Here is a 19,272-nt window from a genome sequence, read left to right on the forward strand (position 1 = left end):
GGAGTGCTCTGTGTGGATGGATGTGTAATCTGTGTCCATGTGTATTTGCTTAACTGGTGCATATGTGAATTTGTGCATGTGCCTGTTGGGAATACAAACTCTGTCTGGCTATTGCTTAGACATGGGAATGGGGCTGCAGCAGTCTCGCCTCTCTCAGGCTACCAGATCTCAGGCAATTTTGCCACATCAATAGATACATATATTTGTGTACATACACACATTTATATTTCACAGGGCTTCATATAGAAGCACAGCATTTCTACCCATTGAATTGAGATAAGATAGATTAAAGCAGGCAGGCAACAGCTTTCTCCCAAAGCATTTGCACCAAAAAAAAAACCAAAAAACAAAAAAAACCCCAAAAAAAAACAGTTCTGCTTTTCTTTCAGGGATTTCACGTTTCTTGCACCTGACCTAAGCACATCTGAAATGCAGCAGGAGGTCTGGTTACAGTATTGGCTGGCATTCCTGATATACCTTGAATCAAATTAGCACAGTTATGGGTGGCAGCAGAGATCTTCAGCTTCTCCTGGTTTTTATGAAAGTCTGGTTTCAGGTGCAACGGAGCTAATGCAATGCAGGTACAAGGACGAATTCCTGTTTCCTGTCTCTCTGCTCTTCTGCTCCCTTCTCCCCACCAAGTACATATTTTCAGGCATGGTGAACTATGTTCATTCTGCATGTCTTGTGATAACCTACCCTTAACAGCCACCACAGATGACACCTTTTTGGATCACAGTCATCACCTGCAGGCAAGGATTTGCAAAACTTGTGTGGGGCCTTGTGTGGGGTGAGGCAGCCTACCAGAGAGAGAGGCAGGTCCAGGCTGTCTGGGTCTGTGTGGTCACAGAGCAAGGCATGAAAACAGCAAAAAGCACCACCAGAGTTCCAACTGTCTGAAAGCAGAGATACCTGAGACCAGGCTGACATCAAATGCAGGTAAAATTAAGACAGAAGGTAGCTTCATTTCTGACAACAACTTCTGAAGCCCTGAGTGTTTTTGTAATCTGAGTTAATTCAGCTGGAGGGAATTTACTCTTAAACCAATACACAATTTTGAGCAGAATTTTTCTTCATGCAAAAGCGAGGCACACCCTCAGCATGTTTTTAAACACAGCCTGAAAAGATGACAACAACACTGAAGGCTGACAAATGATCCTGAGGTGGGGGAGGAAGAGTGGAAGTGGACAGAGTAAACAGATCAGCCATCATGCTGTGATTGGGTTAAATTCAAGTTTAGGCAAAATACCCCGGCTCTTGTTTTCCCCAGTGCAATGGGATGCCAGAAAATGGTATCACGATAATGCAGCCCTTTCTAAAAAAGGCCACAGAGCCAGACTGCTGACCATATTTAGCTCTACTAAGTTGCAATTGGCACCAGCAAGCCTTGGTTGTCACCCACTGACATTTTGTTCAGCCCTAAAAATGAAAACAGTTGCCTGCAATGTTTCAAGCCGTGAGAGTCACTGAGGACTCACAGATGGGAAAGAGAAAGATAAGGCAAAGTATCAAGTTCATCATGATTTAGGATCTCAAGGCCACCACAGCCAAAAGGGTTGTTCTGTGTTTCTGAGGCGGTGAGAGGTGGCAGCAAACAGCAGCTGGGTCACAAGGGATGTCTGCAGCCAGAAGGGGTGAGCTCCCACCAGGAAGAAGCAGCACCTGCTCCATCTGCACCCCTGAACCTCACTGGCATGGAGGACCTGTCCATACTCACCATCAGTATCGAGTGCTCACCATGGAAATCACTGTGAAAAGCTTTAATGAGTCCATGCCTGCAGAAAAGCATGACTGCTCTCCTTTGCTCCTTTGCTTCCCCAGGTGTGGCTGAGGAAGGGTGGTGCTGGGAGCTGTACCCTCAGGCTTACTCTTGGTGGCTGGTGGGACCTTTTCACTGTGCAGTGGAGGGATTGAAGCTGGGGAGTCTCCTGGGTGTCCCCAAGAGGAGGGCAGAGACCTTTGCCCAGCTGCTCAAGTCTGGGCCATTCCCGCTTTCCTCTCCTTACGTCCACCCTGCCTGGACAGATCAGAACACCACCATTGCTGTCTGTGCCAGCTGCTGCATCCACTGACAATGAGAACTGGGTGACAATTCCAACTGCAGAAACCCCAAACTGGTGTAGGCACTAAGGGGAGTTAAGTTGTAAAGGGCAAACCTCCATCAGAGAGCAGCAGGGAGCTGATACAGGGCTGGGGAAGGGGTTTGATCTTTTCCTCTCATGCAAGGGACACGGAGTGCTATTGGTTCTGCCTCTCCACTTGTCTGAGAACTATCACTCCAGGAGTGACAGAGTTAACAAATACAGTGGAAGAGACAGCTCTGTAAGCTGAGCTATGTGGTCACATGCACAGGTTTTATTTTTAACATCCCAAAACTTCTTGATGTTTCTGCCTGGGCTTGCTCCGTGTCCTTCTGTTCTCTTCTCTTTCTTTGTGTGCAGTTCTCCCTCACCCACCTCACTTCAGCTCAGCTGAGCACAAGCAGCCGAGAAGTGTTTGGTACGTGCACAGGGACTCTATGATCAAGGTAAGACTTTGTAAATAGAGTTGGAGGTTTTTTTGGACAAACCTTGATGCAATGTAATGGTTACTGTAGCAAGCTATGAAAATCAAGACATCTTCAAAACAGCCTTAGTAATTAAGATGAAATAGAATAATCATGAGATGTCTTAAATGACACTCTAAAACAGAGGCAGCTGGTAACTGTGAGCACTTCTGTGACATACTACTCTAAAAAAAACCCTCCATAATATATTCAGTGAATTAGCTGTATTTTGCAGCACTGTATGCAGGATTTTAAAAAAGACTAAAATGCTGATTGTAAGATGGGAGTTTCAGCAGCAGATCAGATGATAAATCAAAAATTCAATTTCTGTTATTTTCAGGAAACTCAGAGAAGACAAGAAGATACAGTAAGGGTCAGAGGAAAGGCAAGAGCAATCTCATGGCAAAAGTGCTTATACTTAAAATTAAATGAGTTTTGTAGATTGAGACTGCAAACTTTATGTTGGCACTCTAGACTGAATGAATGATGAAGTAAGAACTACAAGAGTTAAAGGTACTACTGTACCATTTAGTCTTGTGACTGCTTAGCAATTGTTATTAATTAATGTCTTTTATTTTTATTTTATGACTTAGATCTTAACCAATAGCTCTGAGATTCTTTATACTGGGCACCTTTCAGAAAAGTATGTTAATGAGACTGTTACCAGAACAGAAAACAGAACCCAAGCCCAAAGAGAAAAAAAAAAACATGGTTTGGACCATTACCCTCCTTTTTGGTTTTTTTTTTTCTTAAATTGCAACCAAACTGGACCTATTCTATTAAAGCACTTGTTGAACTCAAACCAAGACCAAAACCATTTCCTAGTTACCAATGCAAAGTGAACGTTTGCTTGACTGTGTCTACCAAGGACAGCACAGGGACCCCTGACACGTCTGAGGAGCAGCAGAGCAGCTCCATGGCACAGCCTGCTGATCTGCCTGTCTCCCACAGGACTCCCCAGCAAGCCCAGCACATGATGCTGATGCTGAGCCATTCTGCACTATGCCACCAGCCCAGGGGACCATTTCAGCACCTGGAATTTTTGGGTGGGTTTCTCTTAAATGAGCTATGGCTACATTGCACCAGGTAGGGAGGAGCAAGAAACATTCCTGATCCAGGTGTTTTAGTAGGAAGTGCAGTGCAGGGTTCCCACCAGCAGTGCCCTGTGTTACCTGTGCCTCACTGCTCTGAAGTCTCCCTGCTCCTCCTGTAACAGCTTTAGTGCATTTCACCGGACAGAAATCACACAAGGAAATTTTGGTGCCACTTTACTGCCTGTGTGCAGCACAGATTTTCCAGGCAAGGGGGAGGCCTGATGGTGCAACAGCTTCTCTTGATCTCTATGGTCCTGCATGTCAGGTGTAGGGAGCTGAGCAGAAACTGATGTGCTGTTCTGAGAACCTGAACGTGCTCTGGAAGAAAGGCAAGGAGCATGGATTGAAGTCCTTGCCCAACTGATGCACTATACTGTGGATTTCTTTTTTTTCAGTATAAAGTAATTCCAACCTGTTCAGTAACTCTGAAATAGTGGTTATTGCCATGAAACACCACAGCCCCATCCAGATGATCCCCAGGTGGGAAATAAGGCAGTAGCTCCCTAATTGTCACAGCTTCATCCTTCCATTGTTTGGCTTATCCAACAAGTCACTTCTTTCACAGAAAATCTTACTCCTCCTCATGTCTTATGCTAAAGATTTGAAGTTCACCAGGATTGCCCTGGAATCAAAGTGCCCCTGTAAAATCCATGTGAACTTGTTCAAGGTCACCTCAAAAGTAGGTCTTGCTTTTGCTCACTATTAGTGTTATTGAGGAAGATTTCATCTACACCTTTAATTCTCCCTTTCCACCTGCCCTGAGCCATATCATACTCACTGCCTGCCTCATTTAAAGCTTGGCTGGCTTGTATTGTATTCTACAAGGTCAGTCTGAAATGGCAACTGCAGAGCAGGAGTGCCATGAAGGACAGTGACCCACTGTGCTGCGTGCCAAGGGGGTCACCCAAGCTGTAGCTGACCCTGCTGTCGGTGTTGAGGTATGGAGTTCGACTTATTTAGAGGTCTCCACGATTCCAGGTGGTAGCATTCTTGGATTTGCTTTTTATTTTGTGTCTAAAGAGAGGACTTAGGAAAACTTGGGCTCCTGGGATTCATGTATAAATGCAGTACACTGTGGTTTCCAATGGCATAGTGATTTTGTCCTCACCTCTAAGAAATGAAAATATCTATTTAGCAAAAGGAGACCCATGCCTGATTTCTAGACAAGGTTGTTAAGCAAGTTGTGATTGAGGAAGAGCAGTGCATGAAAGGAAAAGAAAATCGCTAGTTAAAGAAGACTTACGTGGTGTCCTAGAAAATGTGATTCTACATCTGGCTCTGCCAAAGTTTTTGTGCAGGAGGCATGCAACTGCAAGTGAACCATAAAAACCTGAGTATCTCTATGCTTGGCATTTTTGCCTGGCATTTACATATATGTATAAAATACCATATTTAATTCTATATATTTTCATCTTTCTAAACTTTATTTCTACATCTGACAAATCGAAGCAATAGTATTTTTCAACCTCAAGTGCTCCTCTAGTATTGCAAAGATAAATTCATTATTGTGAACACGATCAGATCTAAGATAGTAAATATACTGACATGAAAATTCTTATATTGTAAGAAAATAACTATTCCCCTCAAGATTTCAGTATGATAAAGATGAGATAAACACTATATACTAGGTAACAAGGGTTAAAAGAAATAGAGAACATTGCCCATCTGCCCTATACACTTCACCAAAAGTATTCACATTCCTTCTGTTGTAACATTATGTATAACTTCAGCATTCTTGGCTCCAGCATTTGGATGTGAACTTTCATGAGATTTTTTTTTAGGAGCTTGTTATCATGTTGTAAAATTTAGAAAGACTGTTTTATGTTCATTTGCAATCTCATCTCAGAGGAACTCTTAAGGGGTGTTATCTGGGTTTCTGGTGGCCCTTTTTGATGTTTCTTCAAACTGGGAGGTATCGCTTTATTCTGTGCAAAGAGCTCAGGTACAATGTTTGACCTTACTATGTCAAATGGTCAGTCACATGCCAAATGAGAAAATACTTGTATTATTTTGGCTCATTGACTGCAAATTAATTAAATATATGTCTCCTGAAAATAAATTTTAATTGGTTTGTAAACTGTAAGTTATTATCACTGAACAGACCCACTCCAGACACAGACGTAGCTGCAGTTAAAATAGCAGCTGTATATTTTTAAACCTTACTTGATTTGCTGTCATGGTGGTCTAAAAATATTTACCAAAGTGGACAGACTATGGACTGTAATGTTCTTTCCTTACACAGTAGCTTGAACATTATTGAAGTAATCATTTCTGGTTTGTTTGGGGTTTTTTGTTTCCTAACCCAGACCTTGAGAAATTTTGCAAGTTGCAGGGAATCAAGAAGTGTACAAGTTTAGAGAAATGTTTTGTCACCTGACTTATCTGTGTGTCACCTGCCTCTGGATGTTATGTATCAAACCTACTGAGGCAAAATTTGTAAACTTTCTGCTGAGTGTTTTGAGTTTGTAGTTTGTGTACTTGCAATAATACCATCAACTAAACCACAGCCAACTAAATTATCAATTAAAATACAGAGCTCCAGATTACTGGCATGTCAGAATAGAACAAGCATTCAAACCCTGATAAATATCAGAAAGAAACTCTCTGTCCCTTCTTCCTGTCCTCTATGTTCACAGATTTGACAATGAGAAGAGAGGAATAGATATCTTTTGTCTGAAAAGAACAGCATATACAAGTTAGAGATGAGGTAAACTAAACTAAAAAATGCCTGAATAACGAGGAATACTGAATCTGCATCTGAATGCTGTGATATGGTCACTTTTCATAAACAAAGCATGTATTTTCTTCCTCTACACATGATTTGGACAGGGTTTATTTCAGCATACAACATTGTGAAAGCAAGCTTCTCCCCAGAAACTCTGCCATCAGTCCTTTCTGTGTTTTGGAGACCAATAAGGCCTATGCCTCTAATGTAGGTGTTTTTTCTTATCAACTATTTCTCCCCAAGAGTTACTTTTGCAGTGGAAAGTATTGTTCACACAGTCATGTTTTTGCAGTGTAATGTACCCAGCCTTCCTCTGACCTTATGCAAGTCATGGCTGGGACTATTTTTAGAGATTATATTTGCAGCAAAATGCTACAAGAATGAGAGCAGCAAGGATGCCACCAGTGTGAAATAGATCCATCTGTATCTCCTGCTTCTCTGAACTGCATAAAAGTAGATGTAACTTAACAGCAGGACAGGTGCCACCCCAAACTACATGTATTCAAGGGCTTGGTGTGGCTGAGGACACCCTGGCCAGCACCCTGGCGTCACCTCTGTGCAGATGCCAGTGTCTCCTAAGGCAAGGTAGGGATGTTATAATGGGAAGTCACAACGTTTTATTTTCTACATTGCTGTCTTGAGCTCTTTCCCTGCAAAGGTGGTGGTGCCTTCTACTTGAGAGTGCATGTTTGTCTCTGAGTAAAGGGACCACCAAGGATGTGTGTTCCTTTACTCTGCAGGGCCAAGAGGCAATGGGGTTGATTCATTAGGAGGGTAAGCAGGTATTGATCAGCACTGGTTATTGCAGAAGACGGAACAAAGTTGTGTTGAGCAATTAACGCACATCTAATTTTCAAATGTGAGTGTTGGTATTTAGTGCAGAGATGCATAAGCATTGCCTTTCCCAGATGTCTTTCCTTCTCCAGTATTGTTCATGGCTTCCACTATCAGGGTGTAAAGATGTGAAAGACATGCAGTCAAGAGAACACCTTCAAGAAAGATAGAGGAAGTTCTTCACATAGAATCTCTTCCCCCAAGCCTGAGCCCACTTCCTCTGCAGCACACCTCTCCCCAGGGCTAGGTCACTTAACCCTGGGTTTGCAAAAGAAAACACATCTAGGTAAACACTACTGTGTTTTCTTTAGCCCTAGGGAAAATAAAACAAAGTCTAAATTATTTTAGAACCAATACCTGCCTTTTCTCAGAACCAAGTGAGACTCTACTGTGCCTATGGTAGCTCTTACTGCATGAAATGGAAGGGGGGGGAAGATTTGTCAAATTTTTTTCCTATTTTCACATAAAAAAGAAAAGCACCCTGGGTCCTGTTTGAAAACAAAACTTGAGTTCCTCCTTATCATTAGCTTTTTTCTTTAGACAAAGATTCACAGTGATTCCAGAACCAGGCTGGAATGCAGCTCCTGTAGTAAGGAGCAGGAAGTCAAAAGCTGGGAGGTTTCTACTTGCAGCAGGTCTTCTATGGGCCGAGTTACTGATAGCATTGAAGGTATCCAGGGAAGTAGTGACTAAACAGCCTCTAGTTCTGTAAGCCAACAATTGGAGTATAAGGGTAAGTCAGGAAAGCAGAGTAAAGAAGACCAAGGAAACTAGCTCTTACCCAGGCTGTTTTCCACACTGGGAACTGGGATCCTGAAGATAATGCTCACTCTTGACCTTGCTGGTGTAGAGCAAAAGAAGGTTCATTGTGCAACATTCATGTCTTGGTGGGGAGATGAGAAGAGGCCTAGGCCAAATCTAGAGAGGAAAAAGGAATGTCATTTTTCCTACTCAGTGTTGAGGAAGTAGGATGCTCCTTCACTGTGCCCCTAGCAGTCTTGATTTCAGCAGCCTGGTGAATATATTGGGACAAAAAACAGCTCATAGCCTGGCTGCCTGAGCTAAGGAGTAAAGACCTTGTCTGTATCCGTGCTGCTACCAGCCACACTGTACCGTGGGGATCAGAGGTGATACGTGACTGTGTGGAGCTGGCAGTCACTTTCTCACAGCCTCAGTCCCACCAGAAGTGCATTGTTAACACCTCATGTGTGGAAACCAACTATGGGCGTGGAGGGTCTGTGGCCCTCCTCGTTCTTTCAGACAATAACTCTTGTCTCCTTGTCTTTGCCACACACAGCACCGGGCCCAGAAAGCTCCCCCTGGGCAACACAGGCACTGTGAACGATGTTTCAGCCGGCACTGCCGTGCACCCATTGAGGTCTCCGTGTCCTGCATGGTGATCAGCTGCCACCTCCACTGCGGGGCCACCTTCCACATGTGCAAGGAGGAGGAGCACAAATTGCTCTGCCCCTTGGAGCAGGTGTCCTGCCTCAACTCAGCCTATGGCTGCCCTTTCTCCATGGCCCGCTTTAAGCTGGGGAAGCACCTCCAGGTCTGTCCAGCCAGTGTTGTCTGCTGCTCGATGGAGTGGAACCGCTGGCCAAACGTGGATTCAGACACAACACTGCACAAGAACATTATGAAAGAGACCTTGAATGAAGAATGTCTGGACACAGCTTTGGCACTCAGAGACCAGAAGATACTTTTCAGGGCTTTGAAAGTAGCTGAATTATTTCCAGAGTGGAGGAAAAAGGATGAACTGGAAGAACTAATGGATCAAGCCATGGGTGGGGAAGCAGGTGCTGTGGGAGGAGCTGCCGGTGGTTCCCAAGAGGGCGATGACCAGTCTGAGCTCAGCCAACGTGAGCGGGAAGATTTGGCAAAGGACAAAGAGGGAATGGATTTGGGGAGTTACAAAACGTGGGAGAACATTTTCAGCAAAGAGCTTCTGGCTTGCCAGGTAACAGGCTCAGCAACCAGCTCAGGACAAAAGACGGAGGAGGCTTCCAAGAAAACAGCAGCAGCCTCTCGTGCTGCCAGCTCCACAGAGAAAGCAAAGGAAGGACCTGATGGTGCAGAAGATGGAAAGGGCCAGAAGTCTGAACAAGTAACACCGAGTAGAGAACTGAATGGACTGGCTCCCTGGCAGGAAGGGGTCCTGGAGAGGCTGAAGAAGGAAGTTGGTGTAGCAGATTACAACATGTATCTGGTACATCACGGGGGAATGCTCATCCGCTTTGGCCAGATGGCTGCTTGCACTCCCAGAGAAAAAGATTTTGTCTATGGGAACTTGGAAGCCCAGGAGGTGAAGACTGTCTACACCTTCAAAGTGCCAGTTAGTTATTGTGGCAAAAGAGCACGACTAGGAGACGCACTGGGCCACAAGATGCCAACTTCAGACAAGTCAGTGGATACCTCAGAACTGGGAATAAACATAGAAGAACTACCTAAGACAAATATAGTTGAAGCCACGCTGCTGTGTGCTCTGGAAAAAGAGCTGAAAGGCCATGAGATCTCTGAAGCAAGAGGTATCGATGGACTGTTTGTGGATTTTGCAACACAGACATACAGCTTTCCTTTGGAGCCCTTCTCCTCCAGCGCAGTTCTAGCAGATATTCTGGATGAAAACAGCCCACCAGAACTGCACATGGAGCTCTACACTGAATGTGTAACCAGAAGACACAACAAAAGCAGTTCAGCTTTCACGTTCACTTGCAGTCATTTCTTTAGGAGGGATGAGTTCCCATTCCACTTCAAGAATGTGCACGCTGATATCCAGTCGTGCCTGGACGGATGGTTCCAGCATCGATGCCCACTGGCCTACTTGGGATGTCCTTTTGTCCAAAATCACTTCCGCCCTGAGGGACTTAAGGCCAAGGTGATTTACAGCAAGCCTCTCAAGACATTTGCTATTAAGCCAGAGGTGGACACCCTTCTTGCTGAACCGGGCAAGTGCAATTCCATAGTGGATAGTCGAGGGAGACAAAAGGACTTACTGAGCAGCCTCCCAGTGGAAGTGCTCAAGTACATTGCAGGATTCCTGGACAGCTTCAGTTTATCTCAGCTATCACAAGTGTCAGCGCTCATGAGGGACATCTGTGCCACTCTTCTTCAAGAGAGGGGAATGGTCCTGCTTGTCTGGGAGAAAAAAAGATATTCCCATGGTGGTACTTCTTGGAGAGCTCGCAAAAAGGCAAGTGACTGTGACACTGGGAAAGACTCATGAGTTCTCGTCAGATAAAACATGGGAATGACAAGAAAAGCTGCATATAAACATGCAGATGTGGGGAAGGTTCATGAGGTTGTGAATTTGCACTGGGGTTTGTTGTCAGGGCCCAGGGCTGTAGGGTGCAGTACATCTAACAAAAGGATGAAGGTGTAAATAGACATTTTCTGAAAGTCCCCACCCAAACTCATCTTGGGTAACCTGTTTGCATGTGCACCATTTCTAGGCACTGAGAACTAAGAATTCCTGATATTTAAGTATTACTATCCCCATTAAAAATGGCAGGTGATAACTAAAGTAGCAAAACCAGCAAATATGAGGTACATAACAATACAGACCCCATTTTCACTTGCTATGCCAGCCCTGCACCATCAGACATTCATTGCAGCCTCCAGAGTGAGTAATGCACACCCACTGTGAGCACAGACAGGTATTTAAAATCCTCATTTTCTCTCCCCAATTCCTGTCCCCTCTCTTGCATTAGATCTGGCAGTTCAGCAGCCTGTTCTCCAGAGTTCACAACTGGCAGCACAGCAATGTCCCAAGCATGTCGGAGCACCTGAGGAATTGTCCTTTCTACCAGGCAGAGCATAGGACAGACCCCGTGCTGCTGACGGGCATGAGCGAATCTCGGGAGCAAACTCGAAAGACTTTGGTCTCTACTTTCAAGCACAGAGTCTGAACAACTTGCTTCCCCTCGGATATGCTCCCTTCAGGGCTCTGAGATGAAGATTTGGGGATTCAGATGTAAAGATGGTTGCTTCCAACTCTCCTTTGGACGTACAAAATTGGTTTCTCCCCCAACTGCATTTGAAACCTCTGCTTTTTTTTTTTTTTCCCCTGCATTAATTTGTTAAAGCTTTGACCACTGCTTACTAACTTCACATGCTTTCTGTTTTCTGTTCCTGGTTTAATACAGCATCCTGAAGAAAGCAATGAGGATCTTATTTGAAAACAGCATTTTTACATCTTTGAAGGTAGGCTGCTGCTCCTGTACCATGTGCCTGAGAGAAGCAAGAGCAGTTAATGTACTTTGCTCAAATAGATCTGAAACACCTTAGTTTTGTCTGGAAAGCCAAGTTCTTGGAGCACAAGTAGATGCCCTCCTGCCTGGCAGATAGGAACTGCTAACCTACTGTGAGGCACGGGCAGAAGAAAAGGACACCCCAAAATTATGTGATTAGAACTCCAGTGAGAGCTTGGGAATTCACTGCACTGCCACAGACCATCATTTAGGACCCTGACTAAGGCAAGCACACCAAGTTGAGTGCAAGCCTAAAGCTGAGCTCATGGGAGCATTCAAACCAAACCAAAGCAAGCAAACTTGTTCTTTGTTAGAAGTAACCAAGTGGCAAACTATTTTGGAGACTCAATTGACTTTTTATATTTGAAGGTAACAACTTTCTGTGTTTTATCTGAAAATTCATTAAAGCCATTAAAGAATATTTGAAGTCATTTTTAGAATGCCTTACCAACTCAATTTTGCAGCTGTAAATTGCAAATTCTAATTGTAAGCAAATGAAAGCAGGATGTCAAAGAAACAATATTCTTTTCCATAAAAGAAAAGTAATTCAGTAACCCATTTAGTAACAGTTTGGATAATGTTTGCTTCAGTTGAATGGACTGGAGCATAGAATCTTTTTTTAGAGAGCAGAAAAGTGATTAGTATTTGGTTTATCTTTAAATAAATACACTAACTTAAACCAGAATGGGCTTGCTGAGGCAACAGATGAGAGGGAGCAGGCATGTTACCAGCAGTGTCTGTCTCATTACACTACTTGAAACCATTTCAGTGGTGCTAGTCAGAAATGCCATGGATGTGGTGGTGGGTGAGATTCCTCTGAAACAGCCATAAATGTGTCAGCTTAGGACAGTTCCCAGCCACTGCACAGCCACAGGGTGCTGACTCACCACCTTTTTTTTTTAAGTTCATAGCCAGAAGTGTGAGCTCAGGACTGAGGTCTGGCTTTCATCTCTGTCTTGGGCAGGGGAACCTTGCTGAGAGCTGGGATATTTGCTGGCCTGGACCACTGCTCTTCTCACCTGGGCTGGCCAGGTGCAAACTGGCTCAGGCAGATGGATGGATGTGTGCTACGCTTTGCCATCCTCGACCTCAGTGCAGATCTGGGATGAGGTGTCCATGCAAGAAGGAGCCCTCTCTTACCTAGAGAGGTTGCTGATGCCCCTGAGCTGAGTGCTGGGTAACCAAAGGCATGAATTGCGTGGTGACCCAAACCACCCTCAGAGCAGCTCAACCTTGCCTACACTTGCAGCTTAAGTGGTCCCTGTGAGTTTTTTAACCATATGAGGATGTTTTTCATCTCCAAACACACACCTTCAGGAGCATACAGTCTGAGCTGTGAGGACAGTGGAATGGTCCCAGGATCTTTTTCTTTTTCTTTTTCTTTTTCTTTTTCTTTTTCTTTTTCTTTTTCTTTTTCTTTTTCTTTTTCTTTTTCTTTTTCTTTTTCTTTTTCTTTTTCTTTTTCTTTTTCTTTTTCTTTTTCTTTTTCTTTTTCTTCTTTATGCAACTCTATTTTCTGCCCCTAGAGATCCTTTTCTGTCTTATAATGCTTTAGACATGAAAATAAACTTCTCTGCACAGGTATCCTGCAGAAAACACAAGTAGCATCCCAGGTTTATGAAGAGGAAATGGAAGGAAATGAATACAGGGAACCTACGCTGGGCCAGAGCAGTTAGAACCAGACACTCTGATCCTTCATCCTGAGGCTTAAACCACTGCACAAAAACAAACTGTCCATCCTTTAAAGCTGCTTACAAAAACTCAGCTGTCCTCAAAACATTCCGTATAACATGAGCTGCTCAATATTATCTCCTTATTTTACCCAGCAAAGTTGACAGATGTGAAAACATACAGCCAGAATTCCTAGACTTCCTAGGTCTCTAGGAATTCCTAAGAGACCTAGAATTCCTGGGTCTCTACATCAGGGCCTCATTCTTCACTTACCATGTATCTGATTTTGAAAGATGCTGAGCACTCAACTGTAGCTGCAGACTACAGTATCTGCAAATGCATGTCCAAAAATTGGGTGCCAGAATCTATGCTGGGTGCTTGAAAATGGAGCCACTTACTTTTATGGATAATTTGGGGAGGGTGGACAAAAAGATTGCTTAAATAATAAGGTCTTAGAGTAAGTCAGTGTTTAAGGTAGAAGACCATGAAAAATTTCAGCCTGTGAACAATCTCTCATATCAGCCACTTTAGCTGCTATAAAGTGCTGTGGCTGCCTTGAAATTTTGGCCTATGTGAGGTGTGAATTTGGCTCATTTTACCTTTAGTTCCAGTGTCACCAGCACCGCTGCTATTCTGCACCTGGCTGCCTTCTGTCAGTTCCAGAGGATTTTGTTCCTGTCACTCCCTGCTCCTGGAGATAGCATGACTTCAGCCCTATGAAAATGGATCCTGCTTCTTCCCTCCACAGGGGGTGCCTGAGTCAGACTTCAGGGGGATGCAACCTTTGGAAATGAGATGGTTGATGGTGCAGGTCAGAGTTAGGAATGTTGCAACCTCTACCTCGTGGGATCAGCCAGGGTGTGCATAGAACATGCAGGAGACTGGATCATTTCCCTTCTGGTTCGTTTCCCTTCTTCCCTACAGGGCGTGCTGGAGAGACACAGAGTGCTCATTCACAGAGAGACATATTTGCTCCTGTGAATATATAGGTGTATTTCTGAAAAACTGTAAATTTGATTAGGTAACCTTCAGTATATCCAGTCAAAGCTGAAAATCCACAGCCAAAATCTTCAGGTTAGTCTGGTCAACTTGATCTGGGAGAAGCAAAGCTGTACAAGGAAGAGGAAATCACCCTGGCATTTCTGCATACCCACCTGGCCAATGTCAGCAGGGAGCTGCTTCTCGCTTCATCCCAGTCTTACCAGGGGTGGAGAGCTGTGGGCTGGTGTCAGATGCAGTTTAATTAATCTAAGGGTCATGCCAAGCTAGCTCAGTGTTGATGGTCCTGCCATTAGCAGAGTCAGCAGAAGATTTAGGAACTGGAAGGAACTGAATTTTCCTGCACTGTGTGTCTTGGTGAGCACAATGCTGGCTTTTTTAAAAGGTGAGAGGCTTCGATTTGGGTTCAGCAAGTCCTTAGCTCCTGGTTTGAGTTTGTAATTTGGCCAAGAAAACTCTGGTTAAATCTCAGCTTGAGTAATTTGATTAGAAGGAACTGAGCATGTGGTGTCTTTCAAAATAGTTTATTGTTTTGGCAGGGTCTGAACTGGAAAAGGGAATCCAATTCCAGCAGAGCATTGAGGTTGCTCTCAGTCCAGCCCCCACACTCTGGATCTTCGTGACTTTGATCTTGTTTGTGCTGTCCACAAGTCCTGTGAAGTGCAAGAGCAATACTCCACACACTCCAGGCTGATGTGTCTTGCAGTGTTTCCTCTCACTGGAAAAGTGGAAGTGAAGTGAAGGCATCGTGGAAATCAAAAAGGTCAGAGCAGGGCAAAAAAACTCACAACAAGAGAAGACAGGAAACAGAAAAGGTAATGGGTTTGGATAGAGAGACCTGCCTCTTTGTAGGTGGTGTGAGGAGAGGCAAGAGGAGACAGGTGAAAGGGCACAGGAATGAAAGGAGTTGGGATGTGCTGCCAAAACCAGAGGTTTTCAGGATAAAAGCATTTCCTTGACAAAGACTCTGGAAATTCCCAACTGGTGCTATATTGTAACATGGGGCAGAAGATAATTTTTCAGGAGTGAAAGGGCAAGTGACCTACTGACATGTATCCTAAGTCTGGGTTGAAGGAAGGAATTTTTTGATGGACCTCCAACTCCCAAAACTGAGAGAGCACAGATAAGGTGAAGTTTATCTGAACAGTGCCTGTTGTTTTGTGAAACTCTGTAACTCCTTGTTGCATTCTTAGGAATAAAAATTATTATGGTATAAAAAAATCCATTCAAATTCAGGTCTTAGCTTGTTTTCTTGACTTCATCACATAAATGTATGTTTTGCCTTCAAATCAGGTGTGGCAGTTCCTGTACTGTCTTACTCATTATGCTCCTGTCCTCTGCTCTGCTCTTCACTATCATTTTCCTGGTTGAAGACTTTTTTTTAATGTATGTTTTATATTTATTTAATTTTAACAAATACTTTTAGGTTTGACCTCATCTTCTTTGCAAGCCACTTTCTCCTTCCTGGTTCAGTTATTTACTTAAATGAAAAACTATCTCTACTTTTAAAAATCCATTTTCCAGATTGATGCTACATTACATCTACAAACATATGAAGAAAAGTTTTCTCCTTACCCTTCACTTTGTGGCTGTTTGTCCAGGTAGCTACAGAGGGGCTTTTGTTTCTTTGCTTTGCATGTTCCAGAGACACTGCACATCTCTGTCAATAATTCTGAGCATCTTTCACATACAGTTTCCTTACCACTGCATTCCACACTTAAGAGTCTCAAATTCCTTGGGATTTAATTTCTTTCGAAACAAAACATGCATATGCAGTACAGGCTTATTCTTATCTATCTTTCCACTGAATGTATATGTAAGGAAGTTATGATCACACACTCCAAATTTATTTTTGATGGCCACCTGCTCTGTGACTTAATTGCTATTTAGAGCTGACAAATCTTTTGTAGGTTCAGTGATGGTTTGGTGAAGGAATTTGTCGTGTCATGCTGAGAATCATAGGCCTGAGGCTCATTCTGATGATGAGAGATGATTCACTGGTCCATAACTCTGAAGTTATTTTCCCCATGTCAGCAGAGTTCTTACTGGGTTTTATCTCTTAATATTTGCTCTCTCCCTACATATCCAGGTATGAACTCGAGTAGTTCATGGCTGACACTGAGCTGCACCAGAGAAAAGCCTCTTTTAGCTTTCTGAGTTCCATCTAAACAGCCTGTAACATCATACTTATGGTATTAATGAACTGGTTTTATTTTCCTTTCTGAAAAAACCAGCCCTGAACAACAGAATTTTTAACACCAGGGATGACTGTTAAACTACCATGGTGCTGGTATTTGTGTGATCTCTAGTTTACACCCTATATTGTTTCCTACCAATATCTAGAAGGTGGTTACAAAGATAATGGAGCCAAGGTCTTCTCAATAGTAGCAGGTGATGTATCAAGGGACAGTGGCAACAAGCTGAAACTTGTTAGGTTCAGGCTGAACCTCAGGAATGAGTTTTTTACCAGAAGGGTAAAAAAGCAGCACTGGAACTGGTCCCCAGAAAGATGGCAGTATCTGCACTCTTGGAGGGCTTCCAGATTTGGTTGGACAAAATTATGGTGACCTGAATGAGTCAGAGGTTGGACCAGAGACCTCTGGAGGTCTCCTGCCAGCATCACTTCTCTGATTCCACAGCATCTCTTGCGATTCCCTCAGTGCACCCATCTGCCACCCTGGCCTCACCTGCTTCCCTTGGCTGAACTAGATGGTCCTTTGGCTGCTGCTTTTGTCTGCTGCTGCTCCTCTCATCACAATGAGTGTATTCTTTTCCCTTGATGTCTAGGCCTCTGCTCATTGGTACCTCTTATCTGTCATCACAGAGTGATTTAACAGGTTTTCATCTCCCTGAGTAGGAAAACTGATCCACAGCGCTCTCCCAGCAGCTGCAGCACCACTGAATGGCTCCCTTGAACTCGATGCCTTCATGGTAAAGCTGTGCTTTGCTGGAATATGTGGGTGCCCCTCTGAGAGCATGGATAGTGCTGGACACTAACCTGTAGGGCCAGGGGAGCACAGGTGAGTGCATCTCAGACTGGCAGAGACTCACGGGGTGTGCTGGTATGTGTGTGTGATCTTGCCCTGGAGAGGCTGTGGGAGCACCAGGCAGAGCAGCTGGCCACATCTGACAGCTCATGGCTCCTAAGCATAGCTTCTGCAGGAAGAGTTAATATTCCTTGTGAGGCTTTTCCAAGCAGGACTGAACTGGTGAGTGAGGATAGGACTGGGATGCAGAGGGTAAGTCTGTATCCAGACCTCCGAGCTGTGTCTGGTGGTATCATGGTTTCCTGCAGGTATTTATCCATTATTTCAGCTGGCCACAGTGAGGGTGAGTTCTGTTACTGTGAGGAGAGGAAACAGACCAGCAGAGAAGCAGCCAACTTCTCCCCATGTGTTTGAAAGACAGAGAAAAGGCAGCAGTTAAACAGCATCAGAGCTCATCCGTTTCCTTTCTCGCAGCTTGTTTTATCCCCAGTGACTTCTTCCTGCAAAACCAGGGCTGAATGGGCAGTTGGTGGTGGCACTACACACCCACTGGGCTAGAGGGGAGCTGGAGCTGGCTCAGCCACTGTAGAGCAACCATCTTCTTTCCAGCTGAAGAAGGTTTTGCAGGGGAAAAAAAGAAAAAGAAAAAGAAAAAGAAAAAGAAAAAGAAAAAGAAAAAGAAAAAGAAAAAGAAAAAGAAAAAGAAAAAGAAAAAGAAAAAGAAAAAGAAAAAGAAGAAAAGGAAAAGAAAAAGGAAAAGAAAAAGAAAGGAAAAGAAAAAGAAAGGAAAAGAAAAAGAAAAAGAAAGGAAAAGAAAAAGAAAAAGAAAAAGAAAAAGAAAAAGAAAAAGAAAAAGAAAAAGAAAAAGAAAGGAAAAGAAAAAGAAAAAGAAAAAGAAAAAGAAAAAGAAAAAGAAAAAGAAAAAGAAAAAGAAAGGAAAAGAAAAAGAAAGGAAAAGAAAAAGAAAAAGAAAAAGAAAAAGAAAAAGAAAAAGAAAAAGAAAAAGAAAAAGAAAAAGAAAAAGAAAAAGAAAAAGAAAAAGAAGAAAAAGAAACAGAAACTTGCTTCAGCCTCCAAGTGTTTCACAAAGATGAAGTAATCTAAAAAGCAAATATGCAGAGAGGTGACTGCTTTCAAATACTGCAGGTTGGGAAGGGCTCCTCGACCCCAGTGGTTGTGCCTCATTTCCTTGCTGCCTCCAGGCTCCCAAGCTTGGTGCAGGAAGAGTTAATAGGTTTAAATGTAGGGGATTTTTTCCCTGTAGCTTTGTCAGAGTGAAAGTGAAGCAGTTCTGGTAGCCAGTGTGGGGCTTCTCCTGCACCCCCACACCTGTGGTGAAGGTCACCCAGTGAAAACAGGGTTCTTCCAAAGGTGAATGCTCTTCCAGAGGGGAAAATGGTACAGGGTGAGAGGCATCCACTGACACTCAGTATCCATCCCCCAGGCAGAATCTCTGCTGTGTGAGGTCTAGGATGGGGAGGAGGATGGACCCTGAGATCCACACACCCAGCTTTCAGTGGCCTGGTGAGGGCCATGCCTTGTGTCCTGGCTCATGGTCACTCTGTGGCTCCCCAGCAGAGTCAGCACTGCTCTGCTGCTCAGACAGACCCACGGCAGCAGCCAAGGAGGGAACAGTGCTGACTGCAGGTGACCAGGCGGCCAAAAGTCCATGTGGCTGTGTCAAAGCTGCTAGGAAGCAGGGACCCATCCCTTGACTGCAAGGACTGAGCCTGGGAGACAAGAGATGTAGCAAGCATTTGTTTGTGTGTCCAGCCCACAGCACCAGGCCCAGCAATCACCCAGCTGTGTTTGGCCAGTGAGGAAGGGAAGTACCTGGAAGGCAACAAGAGAGCCCTGTCCTCAGGCACTGAAACTGCCCTGCACCCTCCTACCAGTGCTCCCAACACCCATCGTCACAGGCTCAACTTCTTTCCCTTGTGGACAGACTTTTGTAGTGTGCTATCAATAAAACAATTCCCTGTGTACCTCCTCCACAACTTCCAAGAGCTCATGTCTTTCCAGCAGTGGCATCATTCGAGAGAGATGTGAAGACTAGTCTGACCTGCCACTTCACAGAAATTCCTCTCCCGAACACACATTTCTCCAGGCACTGGCAAAGCTGAGATGGCCCCTCCAGCATCACCTCCTGCCTCAGCATCAGCTCAGT

At 44.1% G+C, this 19,272-nt stretch overlaps 1 protein-coding gene across 5 annotated transcripts; it reads left to right on the top strand.

Annotated features, from left to right (window-relative positions):
* Nucleotides 1–1,469: 1,469 nt before the first annotated feature.
* On the top strand, nucleotides 1,470–15,349 carry FBXO40 (F-box protein 40). Of its 5 annotated transcripts, none has more exons than XR_005258263.1 (4): nucleotides 1,470–2,527; nucleotides 8,496–10,391; nucleotides 10,909–11,817; nucleotides 13,725–15,349. XR_005258263.1 is itself a non-coding variant. In XM_038148139.1 (3 exons), exons 1-3 carry the CDS (start codon nucleotides 2,519–2,521, stop codon nucleotides 11,104–11,106), a joined length of 2,103 nt encoding a protein of 700 aa, XP_038004067.1. In that variant the 5' UTR covers nucleotides 1,470–2,518; the 3' UTR covers nucleotides 11,107–15,349. The 5 variants fall into 5 exon arrangements, 1 of the variants encoding a protein (XP_038004067.1); XR_005258264.1 differs by having other exon boundaries at nucleotides 14,658–15,349; XR_005258265.1 differs by having other exon boundaries at nucleotides 10,909–11,401.
* Nucleotides 15,350–19,272: the final 3,923 nt, after the last annotated feature.

The sequence above is a fragment of the Motacilla alba genome, chromosome 1 (assembly GCF_015832195.1).
Source record: "Motacilla alba alba isolate MOTALB_02 chromosome 1, Motacilla_alba_V1.0_pri, whole genome shotgun sequence".
Taxonomy (NCBI): Eukaryota; Metazoa; Chordata; class Aves; order Passeriformes; family Motacillidae; genus Motacilla; species Motacilla alba.

Bases quoted from the DNA above. Each gene is read 5' to 3' on its own strand.
- FBXO40 (XM_038148139.1), top strand. The intron at 10,392-10,908 runs GCAAGTGACTGT...CTCTTGCATTAG, and splicing joins CTTGGAGAGCTCGCAAAAAG to ATCTGGCAGTTCAGCAGCCT.